Below are 22226 nucleotides of genomic sequence, written 5' to 3'. Positions count from 1 at the left end.
ATATTCAGTATTCAAAATTTCCTATTTACTCCATACATTTTTTTTTAACTGTTTGAACCAGGATCTAAATGAGGCCTGTTCATGACAATTGGTTGACTGTCTCCTATATCCATTTTAATCTATACATTTCCTCCCATTTCTCTTTATTTTTTTTTCCTTTGAAATTCATTTGTTAAAAAAACCAGGCTATGTGTCCTGTAGAGTTATTCAAGGTCTTAATTTTGCAGACTACACGTCCATGGTATTATTTAACCCAATCTTTTCTATTTTCTATAAATTTGCTATGATATAGAAATTTGATTAAATTCAGATTTGTTTCTTATTTCAGGAGAAATTACTTTATGTTATATACTTCTAACAGCAGACACATAACAGGACACACTTATAAATATTCCTCTTGAAAAAAAATTAAACCTGAATGTGCTCAGACTTCTACATTTCAAAATAAATGTAAAGGAAATACAATGAACATCTCTAATGATTATTATATTAGTAGCTGTTGGTGGTCATTGCCTAGATCAACAGGATTTGAAAAATGAGAATATTTGAATTCTCTCAATCTTTCATTTATTTACTGAAAACTTCCCTAAAGAGAAACCTTCCTTTACCAACTATTTGGTTATCATGAAGTACAGTTTGCATAGATGAGTCAGGATAAATGTTCGGTTCTCTCCTTTTATTTATCAGTTTTCCAAACAATAGTCGGTTCCTGCAAAAGTAATCAATTAGATGATTTTTTTGCAGTTTGTATAGTTTAATTATGAAGCCATATTTAACGTGCTTCAATACACTTCAGTTATTATCCTTATTACTTTATTATACTCAGATTGTTCCAACAGAGGTACTTTTTGTTCTCCATCAGAAGTACTTTTAAAATTTAAAGTGTGTTGAAAGTCTATTTCCCCTTAAGAGAAAATATTGTGTATTTGTCAAGGTAGGAAGTGGTTCCTGGGACGTAACTATGTCTAAGAGTTTAGGGCTCCTCAACCAATGATATAACCTAAGCACTTGCAGAGTAAGGACTGTTTGCTGAAGAGCTTGGCTCTTTCCAACCAGGAAATCCTAATGGAAAGAGCTGACGTGAACAAGGAATGGCAAAATTCTCCAGAACTGGGTTTGAAGCCTAAACCATCAAGCGCAGACACATGGCTTAAGGTCACTGGCTATGACCATTTTGGTGTAATTAGCATATTAGGAGGACTGTGCCTAATTTATTGACATTAAGTACATATGATGCCAGTGTGTTCTAAATATAGAAAATACATGATGCAGAAAGATGGATGGCGAGAAGAGTCTTTATCCCATCTCTGTCCCAGTTTACTCAGTCCCCGTGCCTGGAGGTATCTATTTGCTACCAGTTTCTTGCGTTTCTTTCTGGAGATCATACACCAGCATATGTTCATGAATTGTATGAAATGCTGGGTTAAGTCAATAGGCTTGTACTCCTGCAATTATCAGGTATTTAGCTATCCTGTAAAGTTCACAAATGCAGCTACATAGAGGCCAAGTGAATGGAGCAGGCAATTCTATGCTAGTTTAGGAAAACAAGGGAAATGGATAAGCTGGTAGGGAGCTTAGGTGAGAACCTAGAGATCTGGGGTCAGGAGCCCAAATGACGACAACACACTAAGCTATTCTGCTTGAGAAAATGCTTTAAATCTTTATAGTCAATCCTGAAGGAAATCAACCTTGAATATTCACTGGAAGGACTGATGCTGAAGCTGAAGCTCCAATACTTTGGCCACCTGATGTGAAGAGCCAACTCATTGGAAAAGACCCTGATGCTGGTAAAGATTGAGGGCAGGAAGAGAAGGGGACGAAAGAGTATTAGATGGTTGGAGAGCACCACTGACTCCATGAACATGAGTGTGAGCAAACTCTGGGAGGTAGAGAAAGATAGGTGAGCCTGGTGTGCTGCGGTCCACGGGGTCGCAGAGTCAGACACAGCTTAACAACAGAAAGGGAGATGAAAAGAGAGAGACTCAGCCAGGACGGTGTAAAGGTGAAGAGGCTGGGAGAAATGACTGGTAGTGAGGAAAGCAAAGGAGCTTCCAGAAGCAAGAGGACCACATGTGCAACTGTGAGGTGTCCACTGTGTGGTGTGTGAGGTAAGCCTTGCTTGGAGCATCCAGACCTTCACCACACTTGGTGTGAATGGTCTGAGTGTGTGTGGATACACACGCACACACACACCCCACAGACCCTTGCACACACAGACTGAGGAAGCGGCTGAGTTTCATGTCGGCATCAGTGCAGGGCTGAGGAGATGCGAGGAGGTCACAGCCTGCTGGCAGGGTGCAGGTGAGAATGCGGGGGTCTGGCCCACATCCCTGAACTAACATAAATCTCAGGGCTCTTGACTTTCTGCACACATGGAACTGGAGTCCAGGGGGCTGGGACTCTGCTGACTTATGGCTGCAGGTCATGTGAGACTTGCTCTATTCTCTTCACCAACACAGGGAAGCCGGGTTGCCCAGTGGGGGTGGCTATACAGGATATGCCACAAAGAGCATGAGGAAACTCTAGTCTGTAGAGAGACTGACATACCATTCAGCCACTGGCCAAATATTAGCTGAGGGTGGGGCTGGGGATACAGCTGTGGATTAAAAAACCCAGATTCCTGTCATCCTTGTGGAGCCTACATTCTTTCGTGGGAGCTGAGAGGAAGAAGGTGAGAGGATCTGTTGAGCTTATGGGGGAAACAGTGAAATACAGATGGAAAGAGAAGGAAATGACTATGGTGAGAAGAGGAACTTAGGATTCCCCACCCTCCATCAACCAGAAGGCTAAGATTAGAGTCTCCAGGTTCTGAGATAATGCAAGGTGCACGTGATACCAGATGGGGTGTCTTTAGATTTCAAAGGACAGGATGGGGCAGACTGCAGTCAGAATGCCACGACAGCCTCCACAATCCCCACGGCCTCAGTCCCCAGACAGGACCACGGACCCTGCGGGCTGTCCATGTGCTGGGTGAGGAAGATGGTGTAGGAAGGGGCCTTTGCTAATTTCTTTATCAGCTATAAGATCACAGTTAATTTTTGTTGATTAAACTTGATAACATAATTATGTGCTCAGAGAGTTTATAAGATGGACATTTGGGGTATAATCTGTATCCCTAGGTCTAACATGTATTAAACAAAGCTGGACATTCACACCACGGTTAGTTCAGGCCTCCTGGGCTAGCAACAGCAGGGATGAAGGCCACACACAATAAATTGTTAATCTGTTTAATGCCCACTGGAGGATGTGAAAAGCCTGTGAAGTTGGCATCAAACTATGCCTCCACTCCTCTGGGTATTTCAACAAAAAGACCGTCCTCAAGCATCTTAGCAATTCAAGCACTGCTATGTATGATTGCTTTCAAAACTCATGCATCAAGGCAAGCCAAGGGATCTCTGCTGCGTCAGGACCCTGCTCAGAATATATGAGCTGGATGCAAAGCAGGATTAAGGTGCTGGCCCCAGGCAGCGCCCCAGGACCTCTCCTGTGAGAATCAGTAAGGTGAACCTGAGAATTCCACCGCATTCTTTTGTCCTTTCAAGGCAGCAGGTTTCTGGAAGGGAAGAGTAAGGGACGAGGATGTGGGAGCTGCAAAGGAGGATGGGACAGTAGAGGCTGCCCAGTCCTCTGGCAGGCTGTCAGACAGCAAGGAAACAGCATCATAGCGTGCTGAGAGCCAGTTCAAAGGAAGGTCCAAGCGGAAAGGCTGTGTCTAATACCTTTATGGCTGCTCCCTGAGGCTTGCAGGATCTTAGGTCCTCGACCAAGGATCAAACCCGTGCCCTTAGCAGCGAGATCGTAGAGTCCTAACCACTGGACCACCAGGGAAGTCCCCGAGCCTAACACCTTCTAAATGCCCACAGTGCCTGCTGTCATGCCCAACTTTCTGCGCAATTTCATCAGTGCCATTCACAAGTCCCACGAAAATTTCTTAGAGACACGAGGACAGAGATACACACTGAAGGGCTGTCTGATGGGAAACAACTCTGTGGGCTGGGCAAGGGCAGAGGTGCTGGGCAAAACCCAGGAGGGAGTTAGGAGACGGGGAGGGGAGGAGGGAGGAATGGCACTGGAGAGTTGACGAGCCACAGAAAAATCAGTGTCACTGTCCCATCCCTGCTGCAGAAACAGAAAGGTCACGTGTGGGCTTCCAAGGTACCACTGTGTGTAGACAGAGAGCAGCCTCCAGATGAGAGCTGTTTGTAACTTACACCCCGAGAGTGTGCCCTGTGCCCGCACATTAGGGAGAGCATCAGTGCATCACTACAGTGAGATCATTCAAGCGTCCTAACAAACACCCTGGGAGGTATGGGCTCCTCTCTCCCCTCACCACGGGGCTCTGGCACATGCCCTTCCTGTTGCTGGAAGACCTTTCCTCCCCAACCCTGCCTTTCTTCATCTCCTTCACTTGGTGGCTTTCTTCAGGTCTCTGCTTAATCATCCATTCTTCAGAGAAACTCTGATGGAGTTTTAAAAAACTTCCATTCTTAGACTTTATGATCTTAGACTATTGTGGGCTGCTCGACAAAAATGGCTTGATAGTGATGAATGGAAGGGAAGACAGCATATTCATTTTTCTGCAGCATAACAGTAATGAAACTCCTTAATTGGTATATTGTAGTGCTTGCATATAAATCATGTTTATGCAAAAATTTATATAACTTTTGTCACTGATGGAATCTCATCATTTGAGACACAAGCTTATGAATAAAAAGTACAATGATATTCACAAAACCTCACAGGGTTTGGCTCAGAATCAAAACATGTAGAGAATGATTCTGTTTGCAAATTGGGAGGGTAATAAATTATTGAAATTTGTACTTTCCCCATGCTAATCATCTGTGATTCTAGATTTGGGGTATATTTGCTTTTCAAAGGTGACACTTGGAAGAAATATGGAAGTCTTTAATCAGCTTTCTGCTGACCACTGAAAGTTTTCTAAATGGCTGGATAAAATCCTCAGGAGGGCACCAGACTGAAGACAGACACTATCAAACATGTTCTACATAAACTGAGCTCACAAAACACCCATGCTGACCTCACATGTTTCAGACGTGCCCTTTATCCTTCCAAAAACACATCTTCTTGTTTTATCTAAACTGCCTAGATAGTAAAATTTTATCCTGTTGCCGTAAAAAAGCTTTTATTATTAAAGCAATAAGGTGTAAGGAGAGGAAGATTACCATGGCCAAGGCTTTAGGGTTTATTATATAGTTAATCACAGAGATAAAGCATCATTTTATAAAAATGTTTCCACTGTCTTGATTCCTTTCTATAGAGGACTAATCATAACAATAATAAAAAGAATCAGAAAGGCACTTCGTCAGGAAGAGATTTATCATGTTCTTCTCTGTGAAAGACTTCTTTAAATGTGGAGGCGAAGACACAGAGAGACAAAACGGCTTCATTTGAGAGCTCGGAGGAGCCATGTAGAGTGGGGTGTGTTTCATGAATAAAGATGCCCTGATGGGGAGCAGCCACCGGACTGTCACTGGGTGAGAAGCCAGAGAGCAGAAGCTACTGGCAGATACTGAGGAAGGGAAGGTAGGATTTCAAAGGGAGCTGAACAAGATCAATCTCCAACAGCAGCCGGAGTCAGATGTTAAAGAGTTAAAACCAGGCCACACTTCATCTTCCTGTGCTGGCCTCAGGGAGGCCACGTAGTGAGAGAAACTGCTTGTGAGCATCTGATCCCAGACAATTCTGCTTCACGACCTTCTGGTGGATGAAGTGCTTCCATGTAGAGCTTTAACTCCTGGGCTGCCAAGCAGAACCAAGCGGAAGAAAAAGAGCTTCAGGAAGAAGACACAGCCCGTGCTCGCCAGGAGGATGAGCCTCCGGACCGCCGGTCCCTTAAGAGAGAAAAACATTGTATAGACTGGACTTCCTGATGATCCCATGGTGAAGACTCCACCTGCCACGGCAGGGTACACGCTTCGATCCCTGGTCTAGGAAAATGCCACATGCCACGGGGCAATTGAGCCCTCGCGCCACAACTACTGAAGCCTGCGCTTCGAGAGCCTCAGCTCCGCTCTAAGAGAAGCCACCACCAGAAGCCCACGCACCACAACTAGAGAGGAGCCCCCACTCACTGCAACTAGAGGAAAGCCCACACAGCAACAAAGACCCAATGCAGCGGCCAAAGATAAAAAAATAATTTTTAAAAAGAAATGAGAAGATGGCTAGGGAGGAAGGATTCTACTGAATGCTAAGGGGGTAGCTATTGACAGCATATTAAAAAGCAGAGACATCACTTTGCCAATGAAAGTTGGTATAGTCAAAGCTATGGTTTTTCCAGTAGTCATGTATAGATGTGAGAGTTGGGCCATAAAGAAGGCTGTGCACTGAAGAATTGATGCTTTCGAACTGTGGTGTTAGAGAAGACTCTTAAGAATCCCTTGGACTGCAAGGAGATCAAACCAGTCTATCCTAAAGGATATCAACCCTGAATATTCATTGGAAGGACTGATGCTGAAGCTCTAATACTTTGGCCACCTGATGTGAAGAGCCAACTCATTGGAAAAGACTTCAATGCTGTGAAAGATCAAAGGCAGGAGGAGAACACGGCGACAGAGGATGAGATGGTTGGATGGCATCACAGACTCAATGGACATGAGTTTCAGCGAATTCTGGGAGATAGTGAAGGACAGGGAAGCCTGGTGTGCTGTAGTCCATGGGGTCGCAAAGAGACACAACTTAGCAACTAAACCTGTAACAACAACAACAAAAGGGGATGTTTCACCTCTCCTTATTGTTGCTCAGTCACTCAGTCATGTCTTTTCCTGGCCTGGATCAAATAGCTTAAAGCATGTCAATGAGAAGCCATAAAGCCAGAGCTCCTCTATAAACAATTTCCATTTCTTTCACTAAAGGGAAAGGGTAATGTACAAATATCTCCCCTCATCTTGGGCTCTGCTCCTTACTGTGGCATCAGGAGTAAGAACTGTGACCATGGGAAGAAGGCTAGCTGAGTGCCTGGCAGCCTCATCGTGCTAGTGGCTGCTATGCGGACCCTGAGCTGGGAGCAGGTGCTGATGGGAGAGACCACCTGTACTGCCCAGGAGTTTAGGCATCTACATCCCTTGCCCTGGAAGAAAGGATTGTGTCCACCAGGTAGAGGGCAGAAAACCTCCCTTTATTCACTTAGGGTGTACTATACTATTACCACGGGAACCATTTCTAGTCCACTCCCCACATATTGCCAAGAATTCTTGGGCCCAGGGCAAAACTAGTCAGGGGTTTCAGTTCACCCATTTCTCAACGATTGCTGCTGTCAACAAAGGTGTTCCTGGCCCGACAGTCACACACACAGCAAGACTACATGTGGTTCTCTGTTCCTGGGGTCAGGAGAACAGGTACCTACAAATGGTGCCCATGCGCTTGAATACGGCACTTCGGTATATTGATTACTGTGAACACTATGGGCAGTGAAAAACAGCAAATGTAGGGACACACTTTCTCCAGTCTGCTTCAAGACAGACTGTCCAGAAGGAGCTCAGTTGTCATACACCCACCTCCTTTCCCAGTTTTCATCAAACAGGGCGGCTGCTGACTCTCATCACAGGAGAGACTAGAACTGACACCACAGTCAGACTTTGTCGCAAGCTGTCATACCTCCTGGGCTTCCCAGGTGGCGCTAGCTGAGTGTGCTGCAGTCCATGGGGTTGCAAAGAGACACAACTTTGTCTCTTGGTAAAGAACCTGCCTGCCAATACTGGAGACATAAAGAGACATAGGTTCGATCCCTGGGTCGAGAAGATCCCCTGGAGGAGGGCATGACAACCCACTGCAGTATACTTGCCTGGAGAATTCCATGGACAGAGCAGCCTGGCGGGCTACAGTCCATAGGGTCACGAGTTAGACATGACTGAGTGATTTAGCAGCAGCAGCAGCAGCAGCATGCCTTCCATTTGCTCTTCTAAGGACCAGTTCATCTTTCCTAAAAATCATGTACTCTCCCCTCAGAGATCTACATGCCTCTCCTCTTTCCCTATTAAGATGGTATTTAATCCTGGATTCCAGGCCACCGTGGGGACTTCACTTTTCCCTAAGTGTCTCCCATGTGTACATGAGGTGTCCACGTTAATACACATTTGTTTGTTTCTCTCTTGTTAATCTGTCTTTTACAACAGGACCCCAGTCAAGAACCCAGAAGGGTGGAGGGTAAATATTCTTCCTCCCCTGCATGTCCATCCTGGCCCCCTTCCTTGCCTTGACTGCTGGTCATTGTTCTTACCACTCACCAGTTTCCACGACACCCCTTCATTCACTTCCCATGTGATCAGGTCCTCCTGAGTTATCCCAGAAATGGCTCTCCTAACCAGCTCCACTTGCCAGTGTGCCACTAGAGCTCATTATCAAGGAGCCGGCTATGCTCATTTATTTAGCTTTCTGTTCGGATTCCTGAGTCTTTTACCTTCTACTCTGTCCACGTTTGCATCTCAGTTTCACAACAACCCGTATTCTTCTTATAATTGGAATTTTTTTTCCTGAATACAGCAGTGATTTGACAATTGATCTAAAGATTTCCTGAATTCCAACGTGTTGTGCAATAAACATACAAAACCCAACATGCATGTCTACAGCCTGTCAGCTGGGGTTGGGATGCAACTCTTTGAACAGCTGCCTAGAAATCGTGACTCTCAGGGAAATAAAGTAGAATGTCTCTGAGCACGAATCGGAGTTAACACGTACGGCAGATCTACGTCACTGTGGCAGCCAGTGAACACAGCAGCTGCTCCATTTGCCAATCAGGTTGAGGCCATTTTTTTTAAAATCAGAGGTAACATAACCCGTTAATGTTAATACCTCTTAGTCTACATATTTTATATTAGAATTAGATAATGATTTAAATTACAGTGGATGAATATTTCACCACACCATCTGAGGTGCATAGACATGCGCAGATGAAGCATAATGACTAACTCTCAACACAAAATCCTGGAGTTCCTTACACACAATAGTTAATTGAAAAACAAACAAATATGGACAGGGATTCCTTTTTCTTCTTGGAATTTAAGAAATGGCATGAGAGTTGCAAAATCCTGCAAATTCTACAAATCCCACATCATCACATGTTCAATTAGAAAGTATCTACATTCCTTATATACCTCTATTTAGAATTTTACATCTGATTTGATTTAATAACATAATTTCTTATCTTTGCTGACTACTTCTTAGTTTTGTTTCTTTCCATGGAGATCAGCATTCAGGGAAAATAACTTATCTGTATTTCAGCTTGGCACCCCACTCCAGTACTCTTGCCTGGAAAATCCCATGGATGGAGGAGCCTGGTAGGCTGCAGTCCGTGGGGTCACAAAGAGTCGGACACGACTGAGCGCCTTCACTTTCACTTTTCCCTTTCATATATTGGAGAAGGAAATGGCAACCCACTCCAGTGTTCTTGCCTGGAGAATCCCAGGGACGGCGGAGCCTGGTGGGCTGCCATCTATGGGGTCGCACAGAGTTGGACACAACTGAAGTAACTTAGCAGCAGCAGCATAGGTATAAAAATGATATGACTTACTTCCATCTCCTTTTTAAAAAAAATAAAAGAACAACAAAACTACATCAATGAAAAAGAAAGCAAACTTCTATCCGTGGTGTTGATTGTCTTACAGCACAAGGGCAACCACTTAAGGATGTAACATTCTTCATTTACTTCATTTTGTGCTAAGTCACTTCAATCGTGTCTCACTGTTTGTGACCCCATGGACTGTAGCCCACCAGGCTCCTGTGTCCATGGGATTCTCCAGGCAAGAATATTGGCGTGGGTTGCCATTTCCTCCTCCAGGGGATCTTCCCAACCCGGGGATCAAACATGCGTCTCCTGTGTCTCCTGCACTGGTAGGCAGGTTCCTTACCACTAGCGCCACCTACAGCTCTACTTCATTTTACATGCTCATTAAAAACAAAAAACTGGGAAATGTAGAAAGGAAGATAAAACAAATTTCAAAATAAAATCTCTGTCTCATACCCAAAATACAGCCAACCACTCTGAATACTGTTGCATTTCCCTCCAACTTGGGGGGAAGAGGGCATTGAGGCAGAAGCCGCCATGGTGATGAATCACAGTTAACACATACTCAGGAACAGAAACTAGAAGAGATTGATAAGCCCAGAAAAAGTCACAGAAATGCTGGCCCATTTCCGACCCAAGGGAGTCAGGCCTAGCCTCCACTGCTCTGGCCTCCTGAGGGCTCCTGCATCTTTTGACTCTTGTGTGAAGAGGAGAGAATGTGTACTTCTTGGTTTGGGCCAAAAGGCTCTCACCAGCCAGCAACTCCAGGCTCATCTGTTGCCCCTCATCTTCAGGACCTGCCCCAGCCAATGCTTTCCCGAACAGGGGCATAAGGAATACAGTAAACTGCATGTACACACATTTTTTTTTTTTTTTTAAGCTGAGCTATGTGGCATGTAGGATCTTAAATCCCCAACCAGAGACCAAACCTGTGCCCCCTGCATTGGAAGTGCAGAGTCGTAACCAGTAGACCACCAGGGAAGTCCCAGTGTTTACTTTTCATTCCAAAAAAGTAGACTTTTCCAATCTTCAGTATACAGATTAACCATAGCGCACATAAATTATTTATAAATAATTTTTTTGGTTTGAGAGGGATGTGCTCAAATTTCACTTTGATGGAGTAAGACCCAGGACACACACTCCTCTCAAATCATGTTGTGGTCTCTCTTATTTTCTGGTTCCTTGTGTTATTTCTTCTGCATGGAATCCTTTTTCCCTCCCAGGATGACAAATTCCTAGTCTTCCTTCAAATGTCGCCTCTGTGGTCAACCCTTCCTTAACCAGGTGGTATTGATTTCTCCTCCCCCAGGCCCAGCTCCGAGGCAGTATGCCTTTGTGCAGTTTCTATATTCACCCACTAGCCCTGGGGTTCTACTGTATTGGGTGGATGAACGAAGAGAAGGGAAGGGAAGGCAGAGAGCAGGGAAGGGAAGGAAGAGAGAAGGCGTGGCAAGGAGGCCTGATGTGGTAACAACTGTGGCCATTTGGAATCAGGGGTCCCTTTGCCTTACATCTCTCTTCACCAGGGAGTAGACAGTAAAAAGCTGTGATGAAATATCCATGTCTTATAGCCGCAATCCAGTGTAGGCTCAGTAAACAGAAAGGTGGAACGGATTCACTTCCTCCCAGTGTCTTGGTAGAGAGCAAAAGACATTTACTAAATGCTTACCTGAAAGAGAAGAGAACCGGTCTAGACTGAACTTCTATCATGGACCAGGCAAGACATTTTCTAGAATAATCTGCAGAGTGCATATCTTGTACATGAATCTTCATAAAACTCCAGAAAGTGACAGTAGCCCTGTTTTGCATCTGAGTAGAAGTTAGGAAACTCAACCATATTCGGTACTAGAATATGTGGAGAGGAGATTTAAATCCTATCCTGTCTAAATCCACACCTCATGCCTCCTAATTAAGTTGTTAATAAACCCAGGAAGATGTCACTTTTGTTCCAATATGGCCTATTAAGTACCAAAGGTAACAGTCACTGGAGCAATAATGTAACACACATGTAAGGAAATCTACTGTATTAGCTTCAGGTACAGCTTTTATATGATTTGTTGCTGTGCTAGATGATAAATTGCCCCAAATGGATTATATTTTAAATTTAAAAACCACACACATACAAAGGATACACACTCTCTTGGGATTGTATAGTTACAACACTTTGCTTAATTCCTTTTCATATTTCTGTTCTATGATAAAAACAACGATTCCTATTCGGGAGCATGTTCTGAAGCCGATTTGACGGGTAGCCTTCATTTGCTGAAAAGATTCAGAAATCTTTTCAGATGTCAAGATGAAATCAGAACCAACTTCTTGTCCTCTAGCTCTTCTTCTGGGTTTATTATTCTGCAGGAAGGCTGCAGTGAAAGAAAGCTGACTTCCAACGCTAAGTGTGCCGCTGACAAGACGTATGGAGGTAATCACATGTGGAGCTCACAAAGGCTATTAATACAAGGAGGTGCTATTTATGCTGGTTTCCCGGGGACCGTATCCAAACTGAAAAGGCCAGTTCTGTACTTTTTGTATTTATCAGCCTGCTCTTCCTTCATGTCGACTGATTCACTCTGTCCTTACAGTGGCCCTGGGGAAACATCTAACGTGGAGAAAAACCTTGGGGAGGAAAGAAAAGAGGAAAAGAGAAGCTTTCGCTTCCCAAGAGTGAGCTACCCCTATTTAGAATCACACATATTCACGAACAAGGCAAGATTTGAAATGCATTGTGCCATGGGGACTTGCCATAGACACAAAGTCACAGGAACCTTGAGATCCTCCATGGTATAAGGTATTTACCCTTTCCACAGTTTCAGAAATGGATCCTGGAACTGATTTCTGTTTATTAGACTGGTGCCGAGTAAGGACAAGGAGTCATTTTGGGCAGTTTGTCAGCTAGGCCAGTGACAGAAAAGCATACATACGGCTCTCTTGAGGCATAAATATATTTATTAGCTTCTTCTACTACTGTCTCGATATCCTTTGCAGGTGTATGCTCATCTCCATAATGTGCGTTCTTTTAATATGCTGGCATAATCTCCAATACTGAGTGTGGGGAGAAGGCATGGATTTGTCTAATTTCCACAGGATAACACAAATCACTAGCAGGTAGACACTTGGAAAAACCATCTGATGAGAAGAAAAGAGATTAGTCAGAAAGTCTTGTTTGGATAAGCTTTGATCAATGAAAAGATTGTATTCCCTTGCAGGGCAGAAGGACGTAGAGACTTTGTATTAAACTTCTTGGAAAAAACATAAAATATGTAAACTCTTGGTTTTATCTGCATCATGTGTATAGGCTAAGGAGTTGGCAAAATCTAGCAATTATTTAACATGTTGTTGATATTTTAACAGGAAACCAAAGGCCTGTTAAAGTCCTCACGTGACAATACTAAGTGACTACAAAGGTTCCTAACGTCAGCTCTCTCTCCTATTGGTAATCCTGTGATAAACATCCTTTGTTGAAGGGCTCAGAGAAAAGCATCACTTTATTACTGACCAACACCCTGCCCCAGACACTCTCGATGCACTCAGAATGCTTCCTATTTCAGTCACACGGTTGGAGTCTCAACTCATTACCCACACTGACATCCACATCCTCCATGTGACTGAACTCAAAAGCCAGATTTGCTTGTTGTCATAGCATCTGTTCTGAGGCGCAGATCTGATTCTAGGACCTGTTTCACCTAATATATATTTCTCCTGTACTTACCCATCAAAGTAGACAGAGTGCCTTAATTTCAATATTCTCCTAATTAAAAAAGAGTAATTCTCTAAGAGAGGGCCAACAAATACTTGCCCAACCACTACAGCACGGTAAGACTGCAAAGAGACCCTCTGTTGTCATTCAGTTTAAATAGCACAAGGGCAGGCCCACCTGAGGATGTCACTGGCACCAGAGTAGTTGGATATATACCATGTGTAGCCAGAAACACCATGCAATATTGCTGCCTGGCTAAAGCCAGAGGAAAATAATACTTCCCCAGACAGACACTTAATGGAACAATTCCCTACTGTATATATCTTTACATGCCTCAGATCTTCATCTGAATCCGGGTCCCCACTGCGTTATTTGGTTTTATTACAAAATGAGAAAAAAAACAAAAAAAGACTCAGCAGAGACAGCATGGTGAATGAAAGTGATGGTCTATCACCAGCTACAACTTTCAGTTCTTAATTTTTCCATTTTCTCCTAAGGACTGACTTGAATTCTATAATGAAAAATAGGCAAAGAAGCAAAGTCCTCAATTTTCTACACTTCAGTGTAATTGTTTCTGCTGGTCTTAAGGAAACAAAAATGTAATTTGACCTTTAAAATGCACAGCAAGGAGGTTTATGTTTCAGGAAGTATGGGAGAAATGCCTCCCTACGGCACTGCTGTGAAAAGAGAAAACACTATGGCTGCATTGGGGGGTGTGTGAATGATCTGGGCATGGAAAGGAAATCTCCCTCCTCTTGTCTGCAGTGGTGGATTAGGAGGGCTGCTGGAGGAGGGGCAGAGAGCTACTGGGTAGTGGCGGGGGTGGGGGGGTTGCAAAGGGAGGACTCTCCACTCTTCACCCAAGGAGCTGCAGCAGACCATGCAGAAGGACGGTGTAATTTTCATCTCCCTTTCCTCTCACTCAGGCTTTCTCAGCCTTACTGATGTCTTGGACTAGATTGTTCTTTGGTGGGGGTGGGGAGTGGGGTCGGGGAGACTGTCCTGTGCTTACTAGGATAAGTATTAATAGTGGTATCCTGGTGTCTGCCTACTAGATGCCAGTAACACTACCTCTCTGCAGCTGTGACAACTTGAAACATTTCCAGACATGCCAACTGTCTCCCTGGGAGAAGGCAAATTCATCTGGTTGGGAACACTGCTCTAGCCCCAGACATATCACCCTCCTTTGCGGGACTCTCAATCTGTGGTTTTCAACCACAGATGCATAAGAGAATCCCCAGGGGATCTTTAAAAACAAAAACCCTATTTCTGGGTTCACTTATGCCCAGTGAAATCAGCATCTCTGGGCCTGGTACCAAAGCAGAGGATGACCACAGAGCTCTAGAGTTTGTAATTATAGTGCATACACACACATGTACTTTGGTACTGAGAGAAGTAAATATTAATTCTCAGGCATCATCTTTCAGTCAATGCTAAGTTATTCATAAAGAGAACAAATGAAAAACCTGAAGGGCACCAAAAAACTCAGCTTTTAGCACTATATGGAGAGCCAGATATTAGAAAAGGCAGCTTAAAGTTTGGGGAGTTTGACCAGGGGGAGGGGAGGAAACAACCAAAGAAGAAGAATCCTGTTATGTGATAAATCTGCAAAAGTGAAGACAAACGGTCTCATCTGGACTCAAGCTGAAGTAGTTCTAAGGCTGCCTGCTCCAAGAATTTGATGTTATTCGGGCACCCAAGAAGCAGCAAAGTGGGAATATGGGACAGACTGCTGCCTGGCTTCCTCTGAAATGCAAGAGCCCCACTGACAATTTCTTCTTCGGGAGGCCTTCTCGCGTTCATATCCCAGAAAAAGACACATTTAAAATGTCACAGCAGTGATATCTGGTCTGTGCGTGGGGCCACCCTGCGGACCACCCTGGTGGTCTGTGTGTGGTTCTGCTTGGCTACCCACAGGGCTTTAGCAGCAGATAAAGAGCCCTCCTTCAGAGGGGGATTTGAGAGATGCACAAGATATACTTATCTCGAAGTGGCTTTCTCTTTAGCTGGCAGTTCTCACATTTAGAGTCATTCTTTCGGCTGGAGGAGAGCTTTAACAGACTCTGTTAGCTGGTTAACATGCAAATCTGTCACTCTGGTGGGGGCGGTGGCGGGGGGATCACATGGTCATCAAAACGATGAGATTACCAGTGACACAAAATGAGTTTCAGTCGTTATTAAAACGAAGAAAAGAAAAAGGAGACAGAGAGCCCATTAAAAGGTCCTACAGTGTAGCAGGGGTTTCCTGGGTGGCTCAGCGGTAAGAATCCACCTGCCAATGCAGGGAACCCAGGAGACAGAGGTCCAATCCCTGGGTTGGGAAGATGATCTGGAGGGAGGAAATGGCAACCTGCTTCAGCAAAATTCCATGGACAGAGGAGCCTGGGTGGCTACATTCCGGGGAGGTGGGGTGTCACACAGTGCGGTCACACAGAGCCATTCACGACTGAGCAACTGAACACGCAGGCATAATGTAGTGACTGGGGTCGCCGTGAAGCCTGTAGGGGGCAGTAGGAGGCTCACCTGCCTTTGCAGGGAGGGAGGGAACTCCAAGATTAAGGGAAAGCCAACGGAGAAAGGGAAGGTGGGCAAGGGCTTATGGTCGGGGGAGCTGGGAAACTTCTGACCTACTTCCAATTTCCTGGCACTGTTTCAAGAGAAAATAAACACAGGTCCAGGAACACGTCTGGCCACTTTATACAGGAGGCATGCTTTGACTGATTTCCCTTTCTTTTTTGAAAGCAAAGCGGCCTAAACATATTATCCCCTCCAGCCCCCATTCTTTGCAACCTGGTTACCCAGCACATACCCTAACCCTTTGGCTCCTTACCATCTTCTGTTTTCTTTAGGAATGCTTTTAATTAGATGTTAAACTGACAATAGCACCTAACAATTTTTTTTACAGCTCTATTTTGGAATCCTTTCTCCCCCAGCATATGGCAAAACTATCAAGTATTACTCTCCTTCCTCAATGCTTTTTGAATTTAATGTTTTATTGCTCATTTAAAGCCGTCAACATCAACTTGGCCATGCACACACAGATTTGTGAGAAGTTAGACTAGTCTGCACAGAAAGCAATTAAACCTGGCAGCTATGATTCGAAAGGATGAATATTTTCCAGTTGTGGTAGGGGGCCAATCATATAGGAAAGAAACCAGCTGCTTCATGTTAGTTCCTGATGTGACTTTTCACACAGACGCTCATGTTGCAAAATTTATTTTCTGTGAAGACATATTGAGAGGGTATTGTGTCATCTTTGTTCCCCCTCTTAAATCCCTAATTCTTTCTGGAAAAATGAGAAGGAGCCATGTAATGATCGTTTAGCCCCATGCAACTGTGTCCTGGTTAAGTGCCAGCTCTGATATTATAAGTTAGCTACTTAATGGCTTTCTTCAGTAACATATTGAGCAAAACATTCTTCACAGCCAGATTGGGAAGGACAAGGATTTCCTTCATTTCGCTCAGACTCCCGTGACTCAGTACTGAGCTTGTGTAAACCACGGCTTTCTCTCAACGTCACACAATTCATTCAGGTGAATTCCAGCTTGAGGGGGAATTTAGTTACTTGGGATTCACCTCCTGAAGCTGGTGCTTTGGTAGCAAAGTGAATATGAAGGTTTTTTTTTTTTTTTTTTTACTGTCTATTTATTTCTAAACTACACATAGTGCCTATTGAGTGCTTAGGTGAGAGAACAGGGTGGCCCCGAGGAAGTGAAGGAGAAGCTGCAGAGGGATGTACTCCACACCCCTGTTGCTTATGCACCACGTGAGTCAACATCTGCCTCAGAACCAGCACTCCTGGAAATCTCCAGAGGACGCCACATCCTCCAAATCTGGATACACTCTATGATACAGCCCTGAGGTTTCCATTGTACTAAGTGAATAGCGCTGCACTCAAAATTCTCTCTAGTGCCTAGAGTTCGTGATTTCAGCACCACTAGGGAAGTTTCATTTTTTAAGCTTTTAAGCTGCCTTCTTCTATTCCATGACCTACTATTTTTTCAAGAGCACCACAATCCTTAAGATCCAGCCTTCGCTCCTCAGAAAATGAGAGGCTTAATTCAAGCACATCGCCCTGTTGCCTGGGCAGCATACTTATTTTGAATAGAGGCCAAGTTTTTCCCTTTGGCATAAATGCATGTTTGTGGTTGATAAAAAATACTTTAGTTTTATGTTCAAGTTAACATCTGTGTAATTATTTGGGGATTGTTTTGCTGAAGGGTTAGGTCAGAAAACAAGGGGTGGTGTTTTCCCCTTTCACAGAAATACCATACGGGAAGTAGTTGGTCTAAATGTTCTCTTGCTCAGTTTGGAGGGAAAATGTCCTTTTGTCAAGGAGGTGACTTTTAAACAGCCGTGTTGCTTTGGCAGAGCTCATTCAGAAGCCATCCTTCCCATCAGTATAAAACACGATGTGAATTACAAGCAAAGATACGCATCTTCCCTGGGTGCTGACTTTCCTGGCCCCACACTTCCCGCTCTTGAGGAGTAAAGCACTCAAAGAATCTGTTATAAATCTCAAGATGTCTCATGAGCCATGCAATGTTCATTTTACTAAGGAAATAAAAAATAAAAGGACTCAAAGCAGCTGGAGGAGAGAGGTAATTTGAGGTCATTGCTACACTCTGTCGATTAGTGTGTGAGTCACTCAGAGGGAAGGTGTCACACGTGGGCCTCAGAGGAAGATTGTATCCTAAAATGCCACACCAAAGGAAAAGACAGAGTAGTCTTCTGTGAGCAGCCTCCAGACAGAGGCTCCAGACAGAGGCTGGTAAACCACGACCCCGCTGAGCCAGATTTGCCCCCTGCCTCCGAAGGCTCTCCAGCTGCTTCCACACCCCAACAGCAGCCCTGAGTAGGAGCGCACAGACCTTACAGCCTGGAAAGCTTAAGGTTTTTTAACCTGCCGGCACTTTACAGGCGACGTGTGCTGACTCTGGCTCCAGAGAACAAGTCTGGATGTTGCGTGTTCTTTTATTTATTTATTTTTGGCTGTACTGGTCTTCACTGCTGCACACGAGTTTTTTCTAGTTGCAGAGAGCTGGGGCTCCTCTCCAGTTGTGTGCAGGCTTCTCATTGTGGTGGCTTCTCCTGTTGTGGAACAAGGGCTCTAAGGTGCTTGGGCTCAGTAACTGTGGCGCTCTGCCCTTGTTGCTCCACTGCATGTGGGATCTTCCTGGACTGGGGATCGAATCCATGTCCCCTGCATTGGCTTCTTAACCGCTGGAACATCAAGGAAGCCCCTGAGCATGCTTTTACATATTAGGGTCCCATCACTTCATGGGAAATAGATGGGGAAACAGTGGAAACAGTGTCAGACTTTATTTTGGGGGGCTCCAAAATCACTGCAGATGGTGACTGCAGCCATGAATTAAAAGACGCTTATGACCAAGCTAGATAGCATATTCAAAAGCAGAGACATTACTTTGCCAACTAAGGTCCGTCTAGTCAAGGCTATGGTTTTTCCTGTGGTCATGTATGGATGTGAGAATTGGACTGGGAAGAAAGCTGAGTGCTGAAGAATTGATGCTTTTGAACTGTGGTGTTGGAGAAGTCTCTTGAGAGTCCCTTGGACTGCAAGGAGATCCAACCAGTCCATTCTGAAGGAGATCAGCCCTGGGATTTCTTTGGAAGAAATGATGCTAAAGCTGAAACTCCAGTACTTTGGCCACCTCATGCGAAGAGTTGACTCATTGGAAAAGACTCTGATGCTGGGAGGGATTGGGGGCAGGAGGAGAAGGGGACGACAGAGGATGAGATGGCTGGATGGCATCACTGACTCGATGGACGTGAGTCTGAGTGAACTCTGGGAATTGGTGATGGACAGGGAGGGCTGGCGTGCTGCAATTCATGGGGTCTCAAAGAGTCGGACACAACTGAGTGACTGAACTGAACTGAACTGAAGGATAAATTGAGAAGGAGAAGGGGATGACAGAGGATGAGATGGTTGGATGGCATCACCGACTCAATGGACATGGTTTCGGGTGAACTCCGGGAGTTGGTGATGGACAGGGAGGCTTGGCGTGCTGCAGTTCATGCGGTTGCAAAGAGTTGGACATGACTGAGTGACTGAACTGAACTGAACTGAAGGATAAACTGGAAAAGTCGTGTAACTATAAAATTTAAAAATCAATGATAATAATAGTAATAACAACACTTTTTATTTGTGTAGCATCTTTACCTTCTCCGAGTACTTTCAAACATATTCTTGGAGTTTGTTTTGAACAGTTAGTGAGGTTATAATCTGATCGAACAGAGAAGTGTTCCACTGGGTGGAGGGTAAATGATTCCTCACTGAATGATAACTGAAGGAGATGGTTTGTTTTCAAGTCCCTGGTGACTTATGCACCCCTGGAACCTCACATTCTAAGTAGCAGATGATTTAAAGTTTGAGACTTTTACATTAGGTTACTGTTTGACATAATCCTTAGTTTTACACTATGCTACAGTCAGCAAAAAAGCACATCAGTGTCAAAGAAAGGACTTAGAATGGGAAGAATATGTGGAAAGTGTGATCAAACTCTGGAATCATGATAGGCCAATATAGGGAACATGCTATGTGAGCCTGGACATTGTGGACATGTGTTTTCTTTGTTCTTATTTTCCTCTTTAACACCACAATTTTTCTCCAGGGATCCAGGGTTCTTCACCTCTCAGTTCATGGAGTTCAGGTGCGGTTTCCCCCGCAACCTGCCAATGTCCCACCCCTAACTCTCTGGGCAGGCACGTGACTCTGGCCTGGCCAGTGGGAAGACTGTCCCTGTGGCCACAGGGATTGGTTTATGGACAGATATATGACCCAACCCAGCCAATGGGAATTAGCCCTTTTGGACTTTTTTATCAGAACTACTGGAAACGAAGTCCTCTCTAAGATCATGGGGCTAAAGACTGTGTAAGCTTGGAGCTGCCAGCGTGTCATCTTTACTGCTACATGGAGACACTGGACCTAAGAGTGAAGTGAAGAATAAGCAGAACCAGGAGACTGTGGGGGACATTGGGCAAGGAAAGGAGGCAGAGAGAGAGACAGAGAGGAATCTGAATCCTGCTAACATACTGGGCTTAGAACCAAATTTGCCTAAAGGAATTTCCTGGGATTTTCATGTACATCAGTAATAAATCCTCTTTTCTCTTTAACTACTGTGATTTGAGGTTCTGTCACTTGAAACTGAAAGTGTCCTGATGGATACACTGAGAACATTTTTCTACTGATATTAACTTAATCTTTTTACTAACAGATATTTCACTCTGACTGTGGACATGAGCAAAAGTATAAGGCTGAAAGAAATGTCTTCCATCAAAATCCACTGCAGAGCAGGGCAGGGCAGGACCAAAACCACACTGGCATACCATTTCTTAATTCCAGTCTTCAAGATACCAAGAATGGGGGTCTATCACTAAGTTTACATAAGCTGTTTCTGAATTTTGTTAAGGGAGCTTTTCTTATTTTATGATATCAGGCTGGAAAATATTCTTTCTGAGTAAGCATTCATGTTAACCTTCCAAAGATTTGTCAAAAATATAGTTTTTGAAGTTTTGTCCTTTATTAAGGTTGTGTTCTAAATCATTCATATACTTTTGACCCAACTTCAAACTCCAGCGAATAATGTCTATCAGGTTTCTCTTTATTTCAAATTTTCTCTTCTTTTCTATTCCCAAGATATGCATCTGTCAGCAGGGTTTAAGAAAACTCACTGAAGTGTTGTTCTGTGATGTTTATGTATTAAATAAACATTTTTCCATCTGATGCTTTTACCTATAGGAACAGCTCAAGTACCATAAATTGATAGTTTCTAAGTGAAATTACTCACCAGTTGTGTAATTCAGCAAAGGCAGCTTTGATCTTCTTCACGGAACTATCTACTTCTTCCTTGATCATGACACGATATCTAGTTAGAGACACAGTACAGCGTTGCAAATCCTTCACTGATTTCTCAATATTTGGGCCTGAAATTAATGTCAAGAAAGAACACGTTAAAGTGATCAGTTTATTTTTTTTACTTCTGAGCTAAACAACAACGACAGAGGCAACTATATCCCCTTCCAATAAGAAGAGATCTTCTTTTGTTTTTCAGTTAAAAAAAAAAGTTCCATTAAGAGGATGTTTACAATCCCAATTTTTTTTAATCCAGAGTGGGTGGTTTGTGTGGTCCCTGAGAGGCTGTGATCTCACCAGTGGGCTCTCTGGCTGGGCCATTTTGGGCACATGTATCTCCTTTACCCTTTGCAAAGAGACTCTGATCATTATGTTCTATTACAAACTGGGGTTTCTTAGAATCTGATACGTCTAAAGACCATTTGTGCTGCTGGCTCTCTCTATAAACACCACTCTGTGTGGTTTAAAGCCAGCAGGGCTTTTGGAAGAGGAAAATGACATAGAGGTTGGGAGAGGTACAGATGGGCTAGAGAGAGGACAGAGCATCCGTGCCAGGTACCCTGGCTCTGGCCCCATCAGTCCTGAGCCAGGCCTGTAATTATAGCAGCAGTACTTAAAGCAGCTCTGTGGGTGCCAATCTTGCCTGATTTCCTGAAACTGTCACCAGGCTTTACAGATAGTGCAGAGCAAATAGGCAAATTGTACTTATCCCAACAAGGGCATGGTTTCTTAGAAAAAAGAAATCTCTCTCAAGAAAAGTGAGAAGGTATAATCAAACCCAAGCCAAGGAAATCAGATACAACTGAGGCCTGAATGAGAATATTATTTAAATCCTCTGGTAATCAGAAAGGAAGCGATTTAGCCCCTTTCATGTTTAATACTAGTTATGCATAAAGTATCAATATATCAAAGTTCAAAAAGTAATCAAAATACAGTGTGTCCAATATAAAACCCTCTTTCAGTGTCTTTTGTCTGAAAGTTCTAACACAGAACTGAATTTACATGAGGAACATCCTATCAGAAGACATGGTTGGCCTCTAAACTCATCTTTAGTCAATGCAAATTCAGAACCTGTATATCAGGGAAACATTCAACATTTATGTGGCTAAAGAGGCTCCTGAATTAACATTTGCTTTATA

General features: G+C 43.9%; 1 protein-coding gene across 6 annotated transcripts in view; it reads right to left on the bottom strand.

The window, feature by feature from the left end:
- SPATS2L (spermatogenesis associated serine rich 2 like) overlaps nt 1-22226 on the bottom strand; it is a 184026-nt gene that overhangs the window by 17497 nt on the left and 144303 nt on the right. For all 6 annotated transcript variants that reach the window (XM_068967263.1, XM_068967268.1, XM_068967267.1 and 3 more), the window contains one exon: nt 21023-21158. In XM_068967263.1, the coding sequence (XP_068823364.1) occupies nt 21023-21158 (136 nt within the window). The remainder of the gene's footprint in view (nt 1-21022; nt 21159-22226) is intronic.

The sequence above is a fragment of the Capricornis sumatraensis genome, chromosome 3 (assembly GCF_032405125.1).
Source record: "Capricornis sumatraensis isolate serow.1 chromosome 3, serow.2, whole genome shotgun sequence".
In the NCBI taxonomy this organism is placed as follows: Eukaryota; Metazoa; Chordata; class Mammalia; order Artiodactyla; family Bovidae; genus Capricornis; species Capricornis sumatraensis.
Note: the sequence above shows the minus strand (reverse complement) of the source record. Positions and strands in the feature narration are given on the sequence as shown.